Source organism: Pan troglodytes, chromosome 15, assembly GCF_028858775.2.
Source record: "Pan troglodytes isolate AG18354 chromosome 15, NHGRI_mPanTro3-v2.0_pri, whole genome shotgun sequence".
Taxonomy (NCBI): domain Eukaryota; kingdom Metazoa; phylum Chordata; class Mammalia; order Primates; family Hominidae; genus Pan; species Pan troglodytes.
The window spans coordinates 61,948,011-61,970,352 of record NC_072413.2 but is presented as its reverse complement, the minus strand read 5'-3'; the positions used below and the strand labels follow the sequence as shown (position 1 = coordinate 61,970,352).

Genomic DNA, 22,342 nt, shown 5'->3' with positions numbered 1-22,342 from the left:
GCCTACAATCCCAGCACTTTGAGGGGCTGAGGCGGGCAAATCACTTGAGCCCAGGAGTTCAAGGCCTGCCTGGGCAATACAGCAAAACCCTATCTCTACTAAAAATATAAGAATTAGCTGGGCGTGATGGCACATGCCTGTAATCCCAGCTACTTGGGAGGCTGAAGTGGAAGGATCACTTGAACCTGGGGAGGTCGAGTGAGCCATGGTTGTGCCACTGTACTCCAGCCTGGGTGACAGAGCAGAACACTGTCTCAAAAAAAAGGAAAGAAAATATTTATTTTATGTCTACCATGTACTAGGAGCTGAGCATAACACGGGATTAAGATAGACTCCGTTAGAGGTATATCTTTACAGATATTTTTCTATGAATATAAATGTATTATATATAAAAATACAACTCTGTTTAAAAACCACAAATGAGATTACATTATCTCATTATCCACACAGTTTAGGAACTTTCATTTCTTACTTTAGAATATATCTTGATCCAATATTTTGATCCAATGAATATCTACTTAATTCTTTCTTAATAGAAATATATTTCAGTGTGCTTGTATGTTCACTATAATTTTTAAATTATTTTAAAAAATTTTAAATATTTAATTTCTACCTCATTTTTTTCAAGAAAATAAATTCCAGATAGAGTAAATAAATACTAAAAATAAAATCAGAAAAGCACTGGCAGATGAGATGGCATGATAAATTTATATAATATTTTCAAAGCAATAAAAACTATCACACAATGAAAACACAAAATGCTGAAATATACACCTTTCAGAAATGTAGGCTTAAAAAATCATGTAAATGTTCCTTTTTATTCCAGGAACTTCCCATCTTGTTGTAACTTATGCTCTGTAGGTTTTATAGCTGAGCTGGAACTCAATAAAAACCTCAATGATAACTCCTAGGAGAACTAAGTGATATTAAGACACACTCTTGCCTCACTGCCTTTCAATGAGTCAACTGCCTGAGAATAAAGACAGAATGGAGATCTAACAACATGAGTCACTCTCCCTGCATTGAGTAAGGAGAGCGGCTTCATCAGTGGGTGAACTTTCAAAGCATAGATTGTATGATTTCTTTTTTTTTTTTTCCAGAAGGAGTCTCGCCCTGTCGCCAGGCTGGAGTGCGGTGGTGCAATCTCGGCTCACTGCAACCTCCACCTCCTGGGTTCAAGCAATTTCTCCTGCCTCAGCCTCCCGAGTAGCTGGGACTACAGGCGTGCGCGCCACCATGTCCAGCTAATTTTTTGTATTTTCAGTAGAGACGGGATTTCACCATATTGGCCAGGATGGTCTCGATCTCTTGCCCTTGTGATCCACCCACTTCAACCGCCCAAAGTGCTGGGATTGCAGGTGTCAGCCACCGTGCCCAGCCTGATTATGTAATCTCTCATGTGTACTCTGCACTGAGCTATAATGAGACTGAACTCACTCGTCTCCTCATTGTCCTCTGGTGCAAGAAAATATTTTAACCCCCATGTTATAGCTAAGAAAATAAGTCCAAGAGCTTAACATTCATAGGTATTATCAGTGGTCTCCTAATCTATCCTCTGCTTTCAAGCAAAATAACAGCAAATGATCCAGGGGTAAAATCCATTCATTTTTAAAACTCCCAACAAAGAAAATTAAAACTGTAGGCTTATTACTACTTACTTTAAAACTTCTTATTTAACTTAAAACATAAATGCACAACCATGAAAGTACCCTCTTAATACTTTTACACACATACCTTCAAAGATTCTTCCATTGAGGTGTCCACATCATCTTGATCCAAAACAGATTTGGCTTCTGCCTCCCAGATTTCCACTTGTCCAATGAGTTTTTCAACATCTTTAGCCACTTTTAGTTGCCCTGTGAATTCTTCATTTTCTTTTTCATGTTTCTCTCCAGCCTACAACATTCAAAAGTACTACTGAGAAAATGTCAGCATGTACATAACAAAATAATTTTCCTTTTCAAAAAGTTACACCTGTAATCCCAGCTCTTTAGGAGGCCAGGGCAGGAGGATTGCTTGAGGCTAGGAGTTTGTGACCAGTCTGGGCAACAAAGCGAAACCTCATCTCTACAAAAAATTTTAAAGTTAGCTGGGCATAATGGTGCATGCCTGTAGTTCTAGCTACTCAGGAGGCTGAGGCAAGCGAATTGCCTAAACCCAGGAGTTTGGGGCTACAGTGAGCTATGATCATGCCACTGCATTCCAGCCTGGGCAACAAAGCAAGACCCTGTCTTCAAAAATAAAAGATAAAAAAGTTACACCACTTTCTTTCCTGAAGAGTGCTAATTAAACATATTTTAATGACATAAGATGTAGTTCTTTGACAATAATAACTTTTTTCTTCTATATGAGGTCTCGCTTTATTGCCCAGGCTGGAGTACAGTGGCACAATCACAGCTCATTGCAGCCTCAACCTCCCAGGCTCAAGTGATCCTCCTACCTCAGCCTCCTGAGTGGCTGGAATTACAGGTGTATGCCACTACGTCTAGCTAAGTTTTTATATTTTGTAGAGATGGGGTCTCACTATGTTGCCCAGGCTGATCTTGAACTCCTGGGCTTAAGTCCCATCTCAACCTCCCAAAGAGCTGGGATTACAGGTATGAGACACTATGCCCGGCCAATGATAACACTTCAAAATAGTATATATCACTTTGCAAATTAAAAAGTTTGTTCACAGTTTCTTACTTAATTATAATATCATTCCTATCAGATAATATTTTCTACATTTTACATGTAAGAAGATTAAAGTTTAGTAAATTAGGGTAAGTGACTATAAACACATTTCTAAAACTCATATGCGATTTAAACAAATATAGCTATTAGTAATGGTAGTTGTAAAATATCAAGAAGAAACTCAGAATCAAATTTCAACAAAATTAAATCTTTTTCCCATTAATAATCTATAGGTTGACATACTATAGCTTTACATGATAGATACATTATTTCTTAAACTATATATTGACAAATTATAATGGCTTATATTTATGGAGTACACAGATACACTCTTTTTTTTTTTTTTTTTTTTTTGAGATGGAGTCTCGGTCTGTCACCCAGGCTGGAGTGCAGCGGTGCAATCTTGGCTCACGGCAACCTCTGCCTCCCGGGTGCAAGCAAGTCTCCTGCCTCAGCCTCCCAAGTAGCTGGGATTACAAGCACCCGCCACCACTCCCAGCTAATTTTTGTATTTTTAGTAAATACGGGGTTTCACCACGTTGGCCAGGCTGGTCTCAAACTCCTGACCTCAAATGATCTGCCTGCCTTGGCCTTCCAAAGTGCTGGCATGAGCCACCGCTCCCAGCCGAAAGATACATTCTTAAAGTTGTTTTTAATCAGATCACTGTTTTATCTATTTTATTTATTTTAAATAGAGATAGGGTTTCACTACGTTGCCCAGGTTGGTCTCGAACTTCTGAGCTCAAGCAATCCTCTTGCCTCAGCCTCCCAAAGTGCTAGAATTGAAGGCATAAGCCACCTTGCCTGGTCAGATCACATTTTAAATGTATCAGAAGACTCTAGTATTTTAAGTACACTGCAAAAATTCACATCTTTCCAGATTTTCTAAGTAGGTATTCTTACAGTAGGAAAATGCTGGCACTCCATCATGCCAGTAGGTCCGAGCCAGTTTAAAAGTAGTTTAAGTAAAGCTGTGTAAGTTATCATGAAGGTGGAGCATTTCCAAAGCCATAGGTATTATATCCTACAAGTATATGATTTTTAATTTATTTTTTGTTCTTTTCCCATACTTGGTAGGATGACTCTAAAGTCATCCTCCAAATTACCCAACAAAACAAGGAAGAAATAGAATATTTTCCCCCATTTTACAGAAAGGAAGCAAGACACACAGAGGCCAGGGACTAGCCTAAAGGTAGCCAATTTCTGTGCACTAGTCAGAAGTAATCTCAAGAAGATAACAACTCAATTTACACTGCTCAGAGTCAGGACTGCTCTGTGTGTCTGTGAGAGCACAGTAAGTGTAATAAGTAAGACTTTCATGCTAAAGACTTCATAAGGGAAAACATTTAAGCATTTTCCTAGGAAATGACCATACTTTAAATGTTATCTAGCAATCCACACATTTACCACCAACTCAACAATATCTTTTCTTTCTTTTTTTGAGACGGGAGTCTTACTCTGTCACCCAGGCTGGAGTGCAGTGGCACGATCTCGCCTCACTTTCAACTTCCACCTTCCAGGCTCAAGCAATCCTCCCACCTCAGCCTCCCAAGTAGCTAGAAACACAGGCGCACAAACACATGTCCAGCTAATCTTTCGTGTTTTTGGTATAGACAGGGTTTTGCCACGTTACCCAGGCTGATTTCAAACTCCTGAGCTCAAGCCATCCACCTGCTTTGTCCTCCCAAAGTGCTGGGATTACAGGCATGAGCCACCGTGCCTGGCAATATCTTTTTTTTTAATAGCAAAGTTAAATTATTTCTATTTGCAAGTGAAATATACAAAGTATGATTATTTTACCTTTATATTTTGATTATAATTTTCAGGAAGTTCTATTGACATATCTGTTGAAAACTCAACAGTTGCTTTTTCTTCTTTAGATAGAATATTTCCAGAATTGTCAAAAGTGGGCTGATCCTGTTTTTTTATCATCAGTGGCAGGTTCATTTCCTATACAAAATAATTTCATGAAATGTAATACTCATATTTTTATTTTATGCTAATATACATTACAAACAGTAAGTGGATGTAATATATTCAAATATATGTTTAGGATTAAACTACAACAGTGTTATAAAATATGAGCATTTCACATAAAACACCTACATCTCAAATTGTTAAGAATCAGTTGAAAAAATATTTTATAAAAAGTCTGCTTTTATGAGGCACTATGCTACATATAAAGATACATAAGGCTCAGTGTATGTTCTCAATGAGCTGAAAATCAAGTAGGCAAAACAATGCTTGTTTTTCCTTCATGGTAAGTGAATTTCAACTAGAAAGCTCTACAGTAAAAAGGGTTCAAGAATTAAAAGATCTCTCAGGCATATACTCAAGAAAGATTCAAGAACTGAAAGCTCTCCTGAGCATACACTCAAAGAAAACATGTGTCCACATGAATGTCCACAGCTGCATTGTTCATAAAAACCCAAAAAGTGAAAAGAACTCAAATGTGTATAAACTAGAGAATGGATACACAAAATGTGGTATATCCATACAATGAATTATTATTTGCCAATAAAAAGGAATGAAGTACGATTACATTCTATAATACAGATGAACCTTAAAAATATTATGCCAAGTAACATAAGCCAGTCACAAGAGATCACATATTATATGATTTCATTATGTGAAATGTCCAGAATAGGCTAATCTATAGAAAGACAGTGGATTCATGGTTGCGTAGGGCTTAGGGGGTGGGGGTTGGAAGAAAATAGGGAGTGACTGCTAGGGTTTCCTTATGAAGTAATAAAAATGTTCTAAAATTTTTATGGTAATGGCTACATAACTGTGCATATACCAGAAATCAATTGGTTATGAACTTACAATGAGTAAATTGTATGGTACATGAATCATATCTAAATAAAGCTGCAACCAATCAAAAGAACTTACAAGTTGAGTTTTTGAAACCAACTTTCTCCATCTTTTATTCAGCCTTCTCAGTTCTTTAGAAATAGATGATCCAACCACATCATTGCTGACTTCGACTAAGAAATTTCCTGCTTCATTTAAAGTAGCATGTTCTAGATTCCACTGGGCTAGTGTCTCAAAGGGTACCTACATGATACATAAGCAACATACTATCTTAATGACACAATATTGTCTTTCTATTATGTATAATAAATGTTCACCAAGGCTTTTTTCTTTCTTTTTTTTTTTTTTTTTTTTTTGAGATGGAGTCTTGCTCTGTTGCCCAGGCTGGAGTGCAGTGGCGCGATCAAGGTCATTGCAACCTCCGCACCAAGACTAATTCTAAGCAACATTCTTTGCAGAGACTGACTTTCCCCTTAGAGGAGTCTGCCATCCCTGTTGGTCTAGCTCTTCACTCCTAAGTGCTAACTGGCAAATGCCAGCTGTCTGTCATCACTCCTGGTCCTGAACTTTTACGATGCATCTTATCTCTTTCTACATGGCTGATGAACTTACAGCAGAGGTTTCCAGACTTGTTTAGTTCATGGAGCCTTAACTGTCTCATTAATTTTTTCAGAGAGTCCCTAGACCAGAAATATTATCTAACAGTTCCCATTTTTAGTAGTCAGGTTCAACAACTTAGTAGCAGCATGGTGTCCAACAGATGGATGTTGTTGTGTCTCCTTCAAATTTTAGAGTGTTCTGTAAGTTCTCTTAGTTCTCTCTGGTAGCTCAGGGTTTCTTAGCAGTTTTGGGTATTACAACCTTAGCGTGTTTTTCTCTGAGTTATGTACATTTTTATAGAAGATCTTTAAAGACAGAAAGACTGTTGGAAGACGAAGATTTGAATTTCTAGTGCTAATATAGGTGACAGAAGTGATGACTCAACCCCTAAAATGCTCTTTTTTGCACTCTTACCGTTATCACAAATTTTACATTAACACAAATAATCTATTTTCTATTAATTTTAGTTTCTACTTTGGAAATGTTTAATCTGAAAGGCTATCTATAGCCATCTGCAACAGAGAAAAACAAATGAAAGAAAGAAAAACCACCTCAGATAATCATAGAACAGATTATTACATAAATAACACATGAAAACAATAATGAATTACATTGACAGTTCTTCCACACCTCTACACATAAGTTAAGGTATCTTGATTTTCCTCCTATAGAAACTCAGGAAGATTTTAGAGCTGAAAGGTTTCAACCAAATGGAAAAATAAAACTTTCTGAACAGTAGTTTATTTTAACTGTGTCTATAAGCTAGCCAGTACATTAAGTCTTATTTCCTCTCCAAAGAGCTTAGCAAAACATCTCCCAAAAGCTATTACTCTGTATGTAAATTATACCTTAAGAAAGCTCTATGTGTGGGAAGAGGGGGGCGTGTATGTGTGTGTGTGACCATGTATATATAAACCAGTGGAGAAAACTACCTCTTGGCAATTATATCAGGAAGAAACTAAATTCTTTCCAAGACCTTGAAGAATTTTCCAAAACACTGGTATACTCTTCTCTGTTTTCTCATCTTTGGATTGAAAATGAGGGTCACAAAATAAAACAATTAAAAAATAAAATCGAGCAGATGCTATTAGACTGCAAATACCTCTTTAATTTCTTCCTTCTTTGTCTCCTCAAAGCAAGCCCTTAGTAAACGAAGGTTTTCCACATAAGTAGCCCAACATGCCAGCACTTTTTGTAGAGTGGACTTCACATTATATATTTTTTTTCTATACATAGAAACATCAGATTTCACCATCATATACTGTTTACTAATATTCTGACATTCTCCAGCTACAATATTAACAAAACAAAAAAGTAATCTTAGAAAACAATTTTTTATTAATAATACTATTTAAAAATATTTGCATATTAATTGACAGCAGCAAAATAATATGTACTCTGACAATATTAAAAGTGAAAGCAAGAATTTTCCCAGGAAAATACGCACATAAAACTAATTTCTAAAACATTATATAGAAAGCACAACAGATAAAACATCACTGTTAAGTGACGGTCATTCCATTAGAAAGTAACTGAACCACTTTACCCAAATTCTTATAAATTTCTCCACATTTTTGAAAAGAAGTATCAAGTCGAGCTAGGAATTCTTTTTCTTCAATAAATTTCTGGGAAGAAAACAAAAAACATATTGACAGTTTTTACTTTTAAAATTGTGCCAAGAAATCCAGATAGTGAGATACAGCCATTCAACGAAGGACAGAGTTACCAAAATTTCTTTAGGGCTTTAATACTACATATTTGGTAGGAAAAGAGGAAGAAGGATGGTGAAAATCTAGGAGACATAAGCTGAGTGTGAACATTAAATAGGTCTGACATCTGATAAAATTGATCTTAATGTGGTGACATGGTGCTATAATAGTTTTCCTCTTGTGGAAAAAAGGCAAGTTAAGTATTTAGTTTCAGGATCTCCTACTTTGCAAATTTCCTTAATATTACATAATTGTGTCAGTTGCTCTTATTTCACATGCTTTATTAATATTGAGTAATTTTTTTTAGTTATATTAGCGTATGTTACAAAAAGATATCCATCACACAAAAACATTTCAGAAACTACCATTAACCAAATTCTGTTATGGAAAAAATACTAAGCTAATTCAAAATTCCTATTTACTGTATACTTATGTGTGCCAATAGTATGAATATTTAAATAGAAAAATGAAAATTCAAGCAAGGAAAAAGAAATAGAAATACTCAAAATCTAGCCTAGTTTAGAATGATGCTTCCTGTTTGGAAACTTAGAGTCTTTAAGTCATAAACTGGAAGTAAATTTCTCTTTATCATTTTTTTAAATTTTTACAATAAAATTTACAATCTTGGATTTTTCCTTCCCCCCTCATTTCTTTTTTCTTTTTTAAGACAAAGTCTTGCTCTGTCGCCCAGGCTGGAGTGCAGTGCAGTGCCACAATCTTGGCTAACTGCAACCTCCACCTCCCAGGGTTCAAGTGATGCTCCTGCCTCAGCCTCCCAAGTAGCTGGTATTACAGGTGCCTACAACCACACCCAGCTAATTTTTGTATTTTTAGTAGAGACAGGGTTTTGCCATGTCTCGAACTCCTGACCTCAGGCGATCCACCTGCCTTGGCCTCCCAATGTGTTGGGATTACAGGTGTGCGCCACCGCGCCCAGCCCCACCCCACCTCATCTCTAAAAGAAGGGAAACAAAAAGAAGGACAAAGTCTAAATGTAGAATTGACATTTCTGTGATGCTGTAGTTTTAACTTAGATGTGAACACACTTACATGCAAGTCACTTCAAACATTTTTTCCTATAAATTAGAAGAGCTAAACCCAAAAGGAAAGCCTCAAGACAAAAGAGAAAATGTATTGTTTATCCTAGCTAGTAAAATTTAGTAAGCTAAGATCAAAATGTTATAAGAAAAATGTAATTACTGCATGAAACTATGAATCTGAAAAGGAAACAAAAATTAACATTTCAAGTAAGTGAAAGAGGAATTTTTAATGAAAAAAAGCATGGAAACCTTTTATATTACATTAATAGACCTGGTTAACTCTTAATCTCCCCTTGGGTAGTAAGTAGTGATATTTTCTATATTTTTACTCTTTCCTGTGCTGCTGGTTGACTCCCTGTAATTCTTTACTCCATGCAATATTTAAGCTAATGAAATCTACCAAGAAAACCCATCTCAAAACCCGAAGAGTTAATGGGAAATCATGCCAAGGAAAAATGCAAACACAGCACCCAGAGATGGAGGAGTTGCCTAAGACACAAAATTAAAAAGCTTACATGCCAGTCTTCCAGCAATAATTCCACAGATTCTCTGCTCCCATATTTAATGTTCCAAATATCCAATTTTGATTTCACTTCATCTACCAAACCAAGAACTAAGCACTTGTAGTAATGAAATTCTAGAAGTAGAATAAATTTTTTCTCCAAAATGTTGTTGATTCTGGAAAACAGTGCAGGTTTTGGAATTTAACTTAATATTATTGACCAAATGTGAGAAATCTGTTCAGCATTTTAAAAAATATTGAGGCTTTAACTTTTTCTTTTAAGCACATGGAATTCAGATGTATCATTGTCTTTTTCTTTTTTAAACATTGTAAAACGAATACTGTGACTAGATATACAACAACCATTTCTAAGGTAAAAACATCAAAAACAGAACATTTTCTGAATAAACTATTCTCCGACTGACAAATCCTGTAATAAAATGCTGATCTATGAAATAGTTTACTAAATCTGAAAACTTCCACATAACTTAATGAAACTATAATCTAAGTTTATATATTAAAAGTTTTCATTATTAAGGCTAACACCCTCTTATTATTCTAATAAGTTGTTTTTGAGTAATAAGAAAAGATAATGAATTAAATAATCTCAATATTCGTAGTATTTTACAGTTTGTAAAGTGCTTTCATATCCCTCCTCCCATTTGATCCAGTTTCCTGGTGAGACCTGGACAGGGCAATTATCATTAACCTAAATTTACAAAGGTGGAAACATGCTCAAAAAGAGAGTAACTTACCCAAAACCAAGATACAGAGCTCAGTTTCTGAATGTTTTCCATCACCATATTCTACCATTCAATAAAAAGGAGGTATGTTGGCATAATATCTATAATGTTACTACTAAATAAAACGTGAAGATACTGTTATCAAGATTTAAAGGAGAATACTTGGTAAAAACTATCTAAAAATCTGTATTTTGTGGTCCCTGTAGTATCAGTTGTTACTCAAACGTGAATAGTGACAGCAGCTGTGAAATGGTAGTGTTACACACCGTCTTTTCATTTCCTCCAATTTGTTAGGTGGTACCAATGGCAAGTGATTTTCATCCTTATTTTCAAAGGTAAGGAGAATGTTCGAATGATGCTCAAGTCTATCCATCAGGCTCTGAAAAGAAATTCAGCATGACATAAACGATAATTTATTGCCAAACACTGTAATTAAGGGTTTGTCAATCTCACTTGCATTACATCTTTTTTCAAAAAAAAATCATAAAACCCTCCCCACAACCCACTTTTTTTTATTGTTTTAAGACACAGGGTCTCGCTCTGTTACCCAGGCTGGAGTGCAGTGGCGCGATCATAGCTCACTGCAGCCTGGAATTCCTGGATTCAAGGGATCCTCTCACCTCAGCTTCCTGAGTAGCTGGGTCTACAGGCGCAGAGCACAATACCCAGCTAATTTTGTTTTTTAAAAAAATTTCTGTAGAGGTGGGGTCTTGCTATATTGCCTAGGATGAAACTACCCCCTTTAACTAAGATTTTGTGAATAAATATTTTTGGCTGGGCGTGGTGGCTCACGCCTGTAATCCCAGCACTATGGGAGGCCGAGGTGGGCAGATCACAAGGTCAGGAGCTTGAGACCATCCTGGCTGACACGGTGAAACCCCATCTGTACTAAAAATACAAAAAATTAGCCGGGTGTGGTAGTGGGCACCTGTAGTCCCAGCTACTCGGGAGGCTGAGGCAGGAGAATGGTGTGAACCTGGGAGGCGGTGCTTGCCGTGAGCCAAGATCGCGCCACTGCACTCCAGCCTGGACGACAGAGCAAGACTCTGTCTCAAAAAAAAAATTTTCATCATAAATGTTTTAAATCTGAACATTTTACAGAGAGGCAGACCGTAGTTTCTTTAGTAAAACCATTATTACAATCTTTTATTTATTGGTGTATTTTCCATTCCTTTGTAGGCTCAAATACCATAAATCTCACGTAATTTTTTTCATGCCATTTTAGTGAGAACCCAGACCCTCAAATTTTAAATCAGGCTCCCCCTTCTCCACCCTCCCACCCCTTGACCTTTTTTTTTTGGTAAGACTTTATTTATAGTTGCTTTAGAACTCTATCCTTATTTAGATTCTATCCTAATTGTTCCAACCTTAAACTAGCACAATGGTCATGAATGTAAAGTTACGTTCTAGGTCCCAAAAATCCCCAGAGGAATCATTCTAAACCATCCTCAAATATCCACTATTATCCTTCTCTTCTTTTTAGGACAAAGTCTTCCTCAAGAACAATCCCTAACAAAATATGTATTTTTCTACATCTCTTTTTTTTCTTTTCCAACCTTGAATAAAGTCATTTTCTCTTGTATCAGAGTCACGGCTTGAGAGTGATCCTGGGAGGCTGACAAATCTTCATCCATAAGCTCTTCTACCTCCTGGAGCCAAGCTTCAGTTTGATGGAGGGGTGGGGGCAAGGCATAATTCAGCTTTATTTTCCATGCATTAATCTGAAAAAAAAAAAAGAACATATTCTTCAGTAGAACTTTTCTAGTTTATTTCCTCACATACAGTATGTTTGATTCTTTGAAGTTTCTCTGGAAGCCAAGTCTGATAAATGTGATCAATTATCATGGAAATCTTCATCAATGGGTAAATTTCTTAGTTTTAAATATCACTTAGCTACTTGCTCACCAGGAATATAATTTGTTCAAAAGCTGTAGGAAAAGAAGGCATAAGAAAAAACAAACGTTTTGATAAACCCACAATAAGATATGGGGGAAATTCAAAAGATTAAAAGCACACCTCTAAGCAAGGATAGACTAACCTACTGAATGACCATCATTTGAAATGCCGTATGTCCTTGTGTGTGTGCTCTGACACTACATCTTTCATACAGATTTATGACTTCTTCCCTCTCTAGCCCTAACTGTATATCCACATGACATATCTCTACCATATCTCCCGAATATCTGTCCTTCACGAAAGCACCACCCATCCCCAAATCCAAGTACATCTCCTCCTTCCTCAGCCTCCCACCACTCCCTGCATGCACAAGCATGTGAGAAACACACTCTGACTGCTTGCTTCTCCAAATACTCGCTGTACTCTTGTGTCTTCATTTTCACTGCCCCTGCTACCTGGATGTCCCCCCGGCAAGCGATGTCAAAACTCACTCACACGTTCATTCATTTACTCATTGGCCAAACATTTATGAACAACCTATTGTGCTAAGAGCTGGAGATAAAGATACAGAAAGCTTCTGGTGTGGAGAAGGACCATGTGATGGTTACCCATCATTTAATGCTATGCAGCAGTTAGGCGAAAATTAGATGCTCAAATGCCAACATGGAAGCACCTTAAAATACACTGTGTTCAAAAATAAAAAGAAACAACATATAATCTGAAGGGTACACAACTTAAAAATACATGTACAGGTTGGGTGCAGTAGCTCACACCTATAAACCCAGCACCTCAAGAGGCCAAGGCAGGCGGATCAGTTGAGCACAGGAGTTCAAGACCAGCTTGGGCAACATGGGAAAAACCCCATCTCTACTAAAAATACAAAAATTAGCCAGGAGTGGTGGTGCACACCTATAGTCTCAGCTACTCAAGAGACTGAGGTGGGAGGATCACTTGAGCCCAGGAGGTCAAGGCTACAGTGAGCCATGATCATGCCACTGCACTCCAGCCTGGATGACAGAGTAAGACCCTGTCTCAAAAACAAAACAAAATAATACACATAAATTCAATCTATATTATGCAAAAACATAAAACGAAAAGAAACACATTAAAGATATCAAAATTGTGTATATATGTATATATACATATATATGTATATATGTGTGTATATGTACATACGTATATACACACGTATATACATATACGTGTGTATATACATATGTATATACATATATATGTATATGTATATGTATATATATGTATGCTGGCATGGTGGATCATGTCTGTAGTCCCAGCTACCTAGGAGGCTGAAATAGGAGAATCGCTTGAACCCAGGAGGTGGAGGCTGCAGTGAGCCGAGATCACACCAGTGCACTCCAGCCTGGGCAACAGAGCGAGACTCCGTCTCAAAAAAAAGAATGTGACTTTTTACACAAACTTACTGCTGTACAGTTTGAATGTTTATCTCCTCTGAATCTCATGTTTAAGTCTGATACCCAATATCGGGGCTGGGACTAATAGGAGCTGAGTTCCCACGAGTGCTGGTTGCTGAAAAGAGTCTGGCACCTCCTCTCTCTCTCTGTCTCTCTCGCTCTCGCTTCATCTCTTGCCATGTGATTTCTATACAAAAGCTCCCCTTTGCCTTCCACTATGAATGGAAGTAGCCTAAGGCCCTCACGAGAAGCAGACGCTGGTGCCACGCTTCTTGTACAGAAGCAGAAACATGAGCCAAATAAGCCTCTTTTCATTTATTTGATACTCATATGAAGATCAATCACAAATTCACATTTGTTTCACTCAACTTTCTCTAATGAAAAGTACTGGTCTTAAGTCTGTATTTTATCTTTCTGTTACCCAGTCTAATTCTACTAAATGCACTGTTTTTATTGTTTGAGGTTTTTTAAATTATTATTTTATTGTAGAGACAAGGTCTCACTATGTTGCCCAGGCTGGTCTTGAACTCCTGGCCTCAAGCAATCCTCCTGCCTTGGCCTCCCAAACTGCTGGGATTGCAGGCATGAGCCCAGTTGAGTTCTATTGTTTTTTAAACAGGCAAAAATTTGTATATTAGAGAGATTACTTCAACATTAATTCATTCAAAAACATTTATGGGGTACCCATCATATGCAAAAGCAAATATCTAAAAGATATTTAACCAAGTACCCAGGTATACAAAATGAGGACAAAGCTGGGTTCCTTTAAGGCAGTCAAATGGAACTGTGCATAAAATGAAAGCATTAGATATTACAGTTTTTCCATTTTGTTTTGCTTTTTTTTATCTTGCAAGTTTAATTTTCTCAAAAGGCATATGGCAAAGATAATTCTACAACCTTTTTTTTTTTTTTTTTTTTTGAGATGGACTGTTGGTCTGTTACCCAGGCTGGAGTGTAGTGCTGCAATCTTGGCTCACTGCAACCTCCACCTCCCAGGTTCAAGCAATTCTCCTGCCTCAGCCCCTCCAGTTGATGGGATTACAGGCACACACCACCACACCTGGCTAATTTTTGTGTTTTTAGAAGAGACGAGGTTTCACCATGTTGACCAGGCTGATCTCAAACTCCTGACCTCAGGTGATCCGCCCGCCTCGGCCTCCCAAAGTGCTGGGATTACAGGCGTGAGCCACTGCACCTGGCCAATTCCACAATCGTAAATCATTAACTATTTGCCATTATGTCTCCAGATGAAAGAAAAATGAAAAAAAGTTATTTCTTTATTGTAAATTTTTTTTCTTTTTGTTTTGAGACGGAGTCTCACTGTCTCCCAGGCTAGATACATATCTCGGCTCACTGAAACCTCCGCCTCCCAGGTGCAAGCGATTCTCCTGCCTCAGCCTCCTGAGTAGCTGGGATTACAGGTGTGTGCCACCACGCTTGGCTAATTTTTGTATTTTTAGAAGAGACAGGGATTTGCCATGTTGGCCAGGGCTAGTCTTGAACTCCTGACGTCAAGTGATCTGCCCGCCTCAGCCTCCCAAAGCGCTGGGATTACAGTCATGAGCCACTGCGCCCAGCCATTTTTGTGAATTTTCAAATAAACAAGTTAGCATGCACTTTTAGTGTGTCTAATTACTTGTACATTTGCCAAAAGATAAAACAGAAATTTGATAAATAATTGAGTTAAAGAGAGGCTAAGAGCAATACCTCTAGTTCAACTATTATTCTTTGCACAACCAAAAGACAGCTGCATATATTTTGAATTAAACCAAACCTGTTTTTTCCGACTGAGGGCTACACTCAATATTTATACAGCAGGCAGAAGAGGAAGAACAGAAGGCAATGTTTACCTTTCATTCCTCTTCTTTCTCACTTAACACTTCCCTTCTGCAGTAATTACTTTTCGATTTGGCTGAAAATTTATGTAAGATCTTAACAGGTCAAAATAACATAATGTTGCTATTTTCTACAGTAGGCTCAGTATGAAACCATTTACTATGATACTCTGAGAAATCTCTGTTCTCAAACTATTGAACCAGAAACTGCATACATGGTTTCAACTTTTATGTCCTCAATGACTTTAAAATTAGCAATGTCTCATTTTGCCACACCAAGAAACTGAGCTGCAGTTTACCTGACTGAGGAATGGATTTTCAAGCTATTACCAATTTACAGTACTTAATCTTGTAAAATAGTTCTTTTTATGGTTTTTCTCATTATTTGGGCAATTTTTCCATATTTCACAAAATCAGGCCAGGTCTCTGTGGCCTGGAACAGCCTGAACTATATAGACAATATCTTCTTCATTGCCTTCCACTTTGTTGAGGACCTGTCACGGACAGGTCTTATCCTTCACAAGAGTCTGTTTCAAAGCAGTGATCAGCATAGAAACTGACAATGCAATAAGCACCACACTGATGGGAAGATTCTAGGAGCTCCAAGTTCTTCAAAATTAGGTTGTCTAAAAGAGTGGCTCTTTTAAGCCACTGGACTGCTATTTAATACACTTAGTAAATAGTGTGGAAAATGTATTCTGAAAACAGGCTGCCACTCCTGACAGCCAAGCAAAGGGTCAGCAAACTTTTCCTGTGAAGAGCCAGATTAAGTATCTTTGACTTGTGGACCACACAGTTCCTGTCATAACTCTATAAATGTATTAAAAATCATTTCATTATCCATTTAAAAATGAGATGTTACATAAATTATTCCTCAATGAAGTCATTTTTTTAATGAAGGCAAAATACATATGTAGAGATCAAAGAAAACTAGGTGAATTTGTCACTCACAGCCCTGTATTGTAAAGTAAGTGAAAGGAAGTTTTCAGGCTGAAGGGAACTGAGCTCAATAGAAACTCAGATCTCTAGAAAGAAATTAAGAACATGGGAAATACCTAGATAAATATAAAAGATTAATTTTTTCATTTAATTTCCTTAAAATATATGGTTGTTTAGAGCAAAAAAAAAAATGATAACATGGTCCTGAGGATTTTAAGACATACGTTACATGTGTCATGTATATTTATATATAAAACCACTATAGCATAAATAATGGGAGATGGATCAATTTGCTTGCAGGATTTCTACATGTTACAAAAAGTTGTACAATAACTTAGATATTGTACAACTCTAAGGGTGGGTGTGGTGGCTCAAACCTGTAATCCCAGCACTTCAGTAGGCCAAGGCGAGTGGATACCTTGAGCCCAGGAGTTCAAGACCAGCCTGGGCAACACAGTGAAACCCCTTCTCTGCAAAAAAATACAAAAGAAATTAAGTGTGCATGGTGATGCATGCCTGTAGTCCCAGCTACTCAGAAAGCTGAGGTGGGAGGATTGACTGAGCTCGGGAAGCAGAGGTTGCAGTTAGCCATGATCAAGCCACTGCACTCCAGCCTGGACGACACAGACCCTGTCTCAAAAAAAAATCTCTAAGTAGACTGTAAAAATTTTATAATGTATATTATAATCCCTAGAGCAACCACTAAAAACATGATAGGAAGAAGTAAAGCCAAGTCAATAAACAAATTAAAATGGAATTCTTAAAAAACGTATGATCCAAAACCAGGCAAAAAAGGGAGAAACGGGGGCCAGGTGCAGTGGCTCACGTCTGTAATACCAGCACTTTGGGAGGTCAAGGCAGGCAGATCACTTGAGGTCAGGAGTTCGAGACCAGCCTGGCCAACATGGTGAAACTCTGTCTCTAATAAAAATACAAAAATTAGCCAGGCATGGTGGCGGGTGCCTATAATCCCAGCTACTCGGTAGGCTGAGGCAGGAGAATCGCTCGAACAAGGAGGCAGAGGTTGCAATGAGCCACGATCATACCATTGCACTCCAGCCTGGGAGACAGAGAGAGACTATATCTCAAAAAAAAAAAAAAAAAAGAAAGAAAAGAAAAGAAAAAAGAAAGAAAGGAAGAAACAGAGATAGAAAAAGCAGAGAGAATAAACAAAACAAAGAGTTAAATGATATACCTAAATTGAACTATTTCAACAATTATACTAAGTGGACTAAGCACTACAATTAAAAGAGAGGGGATAGGCTAGGCATGGTGGTTCATGCCTGTAATCCCAACACTTTGGGAGGCCGAAAATTCTAATTCAGGGGCATTGCTTGAGGCCAGGAGTTCATGACCAGTATGGGCAACATGGCAAAACTCCATCTCTGCAAAAAATTTAAAACTTTGAAAGGTGTGATGGCACACACCAGTTGTCCCAGCTACTTGGGAGGCTGAGACAGTTGGATGGCTTGAGCCTAGGAGGCTGAGGCTGCAGTAAGCCATGATTGTGCTGGTGCACTCTAGCCTGGACAACAGAGTGAGATTCGATCTCAAAAAAAAGACAGGGATTGGCAGAGTAGGTAAGAAAGCAAGATACAACGGTGTCATTTATAGAGATACACTTTGAATATAAAGACTCCAAATAGATGAAAAGTACATGAAGGAAAAAGATGTACTACACAGTCAGCATAGAAGACTGGAATGACTATACTGGTATAAGATTAAGTACAATATTACTAGATGTCAAGAAAAACAGTATTATTAAAGATAAGCAGGAATATTTCATAATGGTAGAAGTCCTCAGGAAGACAAAGTAATCATAAGCATGTACACACAATGACAATGTTTTAAAATACATGAGGCAAAATTTGACAGCATTGAAGACAGATTCCCACAGATTTTAATACTCTTCTCTCAGCAATATATAATAGAATTGGACAAAACATCAGTCAAGACACAGATAATGTGAACAAAATTATCAACCACCTTATATTAATTAATATTTGTAATTTGGAAGCAACGTTAAGTGCCCATCAACAGATGAATGGATAAAGAAAACGTGGTACATATACACAATGGAGTACTATTCAGCCATAAAAAAAAAATAATGGCCGGGCACAGTGGCTCATGCCTGTAATCCTAGCACTTTGGGAGGCCGAGGCGGGTGGATCACGAGGTCAGGAGATTGAGATCATCATGGCTAAAACAGTGAAACTCCGTCTCTACTAAAAATACAAAAAATTAGCTGGGCGTGGTGGGATGCACCTGTAGTCCCAGCTACTCGGGAGGCTGAGGCAGAGAATCACTTGAATCCAGGAGGTGGAGGGGTTGCAGTGAGCCGAGATCACGCCCCTGCACTCCAGCATGGCGACAGAGCAAGACCCCATTTCAAAAAAAAAAAATTAGCCAGGCATGGTGGCATGCACCTGTAATCCCAGCTACTCAGGAGCTGAGGCAGAAGAATCTCTTGAACTCAGGAGTCAGAGTTTGCAATGAGCTGAGATCACACCATTGCACTCTAGCCTGGGCAACGGAGCAAGACTCCATCTCAAAAAAAAAAAAAAAAAAAAAAAAGAATGAGATTCTGTCATTTACAACAATGTGGATGGAAGTGGAAGTCACTATGTCAAGTGAAATCAGCTAGGCACAGAAAGACAAATATCACATGTTCTTACTTATTTGTGGAATCTAAAAATCAAAACAGTTTAACTCATGGAGACAGAGAGTAGAAGGATGATTACCAGAGGCTGGGAAGGGCAGTAAGGGGAAATGGAGATGGTTAATGGGTACAAAAAAATAGAAAGAACAAATAAGACCTACTATCTGATAGCACAACACGGTGACTACAGTCAATAATAACTTAATTGTACATTTTAAAATAACTTGAAGAGTGTAACTGGATTGTTTGTACCTCAAAGGATAAATGCTTGAGGGAATGGGTATCCCATTCTCCAAGATGTGCTTATTTCACATTGCATGCCTGTACCAAAATATCTCAGGTACCCCATAAATCTATACACCTACTATGTACCCATAAAAATTAAAAATTAAATTGAATTTTTTAAAAAGTTAACATTTATAGAATATTATACCCAATGACTGCAGAATATATGTTCTTTTCAAGTGCACAAAGTTATGTACCATATGCTGGGCCATAAACCATGCCTCAATAAATTGAAAAGGATTGAAATTATACAGATATATTCAGACACACATGCACAAATTCATCCTTACTCTCTGTGGGTTTGTTCCTACTTCTTTCAAGCATCTACTGATATTGATACATGATAGTAGAGAAGCCGCCACAGGTCAATCAAAATATAGATAATCTACTGTGGCAAACCAAGAATTGATAGCAAATATATCAAGCTTGGATAAGCTTGCATTTTCTCTAAGCAGAATGCAAAAAATCCCTACTTAAAAGAGGACCACTACCCAAATGATGCCATGGAGAAAATATTAAAACACAATCCCATTTTCTGATGAAGCATCTACACTGTCTTTTACATAATTTCTCATGGAAGTTTAAAATAAAGCCCTCATCCAAAAAAACAAAGCTGCCCTTTGAAAATGTTTTTTTTTTTTTGAGACGGAGTCTCATTCTGTCACCCAGGCTGGAGAGCAGTGGTGCAATCCCGGCTCACTGCAACCTCTGCCTCCCAGGTTCAAGTGATTCTCCTGCCTCAGCCTCTTGAGTAGCTGGGATTACAGGTGCTCACCAACACACCCTGCTAATTTCTGTATTTTTAGTAGAGACAGGGTTTCGCCATGTTGGCCAGGCTGCTATCAAACTCCTGACCTCAAGTGATCCACCCGCCTTGGTCTCCCAAAGTGCTGGGATTACAGGTGTGAGCCACTGCTTTTGGCCTGAAAATATTCTTCTAATCAACACAAACAGTCACCTGGTGATTGAGGCCATCCCAGGCTTCTCTCAACTGTAAATGATCCTTGTCCAGCTCATCCGGATCCCGTTTTATTGACAGGACATCCAAAAAGGACTTTTTTTCTTCATTGAATGACTCCATAAAGGACAGCAGGCTCTGCAACTAGAAGAGTATTTTAAAGATTGAAAATGTTTAATTCCATTTATATCATATAATCTGTTATTTTGAGGTCTATAGGTATAGGATATATTTAAGTTTTTACTTAAAGGTAAAATCCCCTGAATCCCCTGAATCTCTCTGCTCTGGTTTCCTTCTTCAGTGCACTGTGATAACTGGGCACCAGCATAATGTCATAGGTCTCACTCTGTGCTTTGTGTATTGTTGGATTTATACTGGAATGGAGCAGCAAGGTCACTGGGCTACAGGACAGATCATGATGTTACATGGAAAATATGAGTCTGTTTGTTCTCCGCAAGTATGCACTCACAACAGAATAAGAATGAATGAATGTGAAAATTATACGACAGCAGTAGTCATATATAAGCGATTTTCAAAGTGTTCATGAATAACTGAGCTTCAGCTTATTCTTCCCAATTCATTTTATATAAACTTTGAGAAACACTTTGCCTTCAAATATTTAATAAGTAAAGCTTTTTCTTGGTTCACATTTGTGTGAAATATGGGTATTTAAGAGTTATCAGGCCAGGCGCGGTGGCTCATGCCTGTAATCCCAGCACTTTGGGAGGCAGAGGTGGGTGGATCACGAGGTCAAGAGATTGAGACCATCCTGGCCAACATGATGAAACCCCGTCTCTACTAAAAATACGGAAATTAGCTGGGCGTGGTGGCACCTGCCTGTGGTCCCAGCTACTCGGGAGGCTGAGGCAGGAGAATCGCTTGAACCAGGGAGGCAGAGGTTGCAGTGAGCCGAGATCGCGCCACTGCACTCCAGCCTGGTGACAGAGACTCCGTCTCAAAAAAACAAAAAAAAGAGTTATCAACTGGCCAGGCACTGAGGTTCACGACTGTAATCCTAGCAATTTGGGAGGCTGAGGCAGGTGCATCACTTGAGCCCAGGAGTTCAAAACTAGCCTGAGCAACATGGCAAAACCCCATATCGATCAAAAATACAAAAAATTAGCTAGGCATGGTGACACACACCTGTAGTCCCAGCTACTCAAGAGGCGGAAGTGGGAGAATGGCTTGAGCCCAGGAGGCAGAGGTTGCAGTGAACTGTGATCGGGCCACTGCACTACAGCCTGGGAGACAGAGAGAGATCGTGTCTCGGTGTGGGGGGGGAGAGTTACTGATTACACAGATTTTTTTTTTCTTTTTTTGGAGACAGGATCTGGCTCTATCGCCCAGGCTGAAGTTCAGTGGCATGATCTTGGCTCAATGCAACCTCTGCCTCCTGGGCTCAAGTGAACCTCCCACCTCAGGCTTCCGAGCAGCTGGCACTACAGGAATGCACCACCATGTCCAGCTAATTTTTTTTTTTTTTTTTTTTTTTTTTTTTTGTAGATACAAGGTTTCACCATGTTGTCCAGGCTGGTTTTGAACTCCCGGGCTCAAATGATCCACGTGCCTCACCTCCCAAAGTGCTGAGATTACAGACATGAGCCACCACAACTGGCCATAGATAACTACTCAGCTCTGGGGTTGTAGTGTGAAAGTAGCTACTGACAGGTATGGCTCTGTTCCAATAACGTTTTATTCACAAAATGGGCCAACCTCTGCTTTAGAACCATGCTGCTCAAACTACTCCAAGGATCAGCATTAATGTTTTAAATGTCACTTAAAACATTATCCAGAATTATTGACAGCATTTTAAATGAAATGTTATGAGAAAGTCAAAGGATAATTAATTTACTTTAATTCTGATAATTAATGACTTCATAAAGCCTTCTTCCTATTTAGGAAACCCGAATCTGTGATACATTATTAAATCAAAGACATATGTGAGAACAATACACTTTCAGTAAATGATGAGCACTTTGTCGAGAAAAAAATCTTAGACCAGAGCTAAGGGAAGAAGGTCAAGAAGCCTATGCAGTTCAGACCAAAGGAAGAAAAAGATGTTTGATCCCTTCCTTCCCTGATGCTTCCAAAGCAAAAAAGGAAAGTATGGCTAGCAAGTTGCACAACCCACTGAATGTTACAGTTGAAAAGGCTGGACTTATCCAACTCTTTGACTTAACAGACAGGGAGATGGAGACCTAGAGGTGCTAAGTGCTGTGTGGGTACCTGACAGTATCTGCAGCTTGTTCAGGACAAAGC

General features: G+C 38.3%; 1 protein-coding gene across 30 annotated transcripts in view; it reads right to left on the bottom strand.

The window, feature by feature from the left end:
* SYNE2 (spectrin repeat containing nuclear envelope protein 2) overlaps window positions 1-22,342 on the bottom strand; it is a 370,575-nt gene that overhangs the window by 235,606 nt on the left and 112,627 nt on the right. For 25 of the 30 annotated variants that reach the window (XM_016926198.4, XM_009427921.5, XM_016926202.4 and 22 more), the window contains 9 exons: window positions 20,084-20,227; window positions 11,638-11,802; window positions 10,348-10,460; window positions 9,352-9,514; window positions 7,634-7,712; window positions 7,190-7,377; window positions 5,566-5,730; window positions 4,474-4,623; window positions 1,735-1,896 (listed from right to left, as the gene is read on the bottom strand). In XM_016926198.4, the coding sequence (XP_016781687.4) occupies window positions 1,735-1,896; window positions 4,474-4,623; window positions 5,566-5,730; window positions 7,190-7,377; window positions 7,634-7,712; window positions 9,352-9,514; window positions 10,348-10,460; window positions 11,638-11,802; window positions 20,084-20,227 (1,329 nt within the window). Of the gene's footprint in view, window positions 1-1,734; window positions 1,897-4,473; window positions 4,624-5,565; window positions 5,731-7,189; window positions 7,378-7,633; window positions 7,713-9,351; window positions 9,515-10,347; window positions 10,461-11,637; window positions 11,803-20,083; window positions 20,228-22,342 lie in introns of those variants that run through there. The other 5 variants (XM_016926201.4, XM_003314368.6, XM_001170060.6 and 2 more) reach the window with 3 other exon arrangements.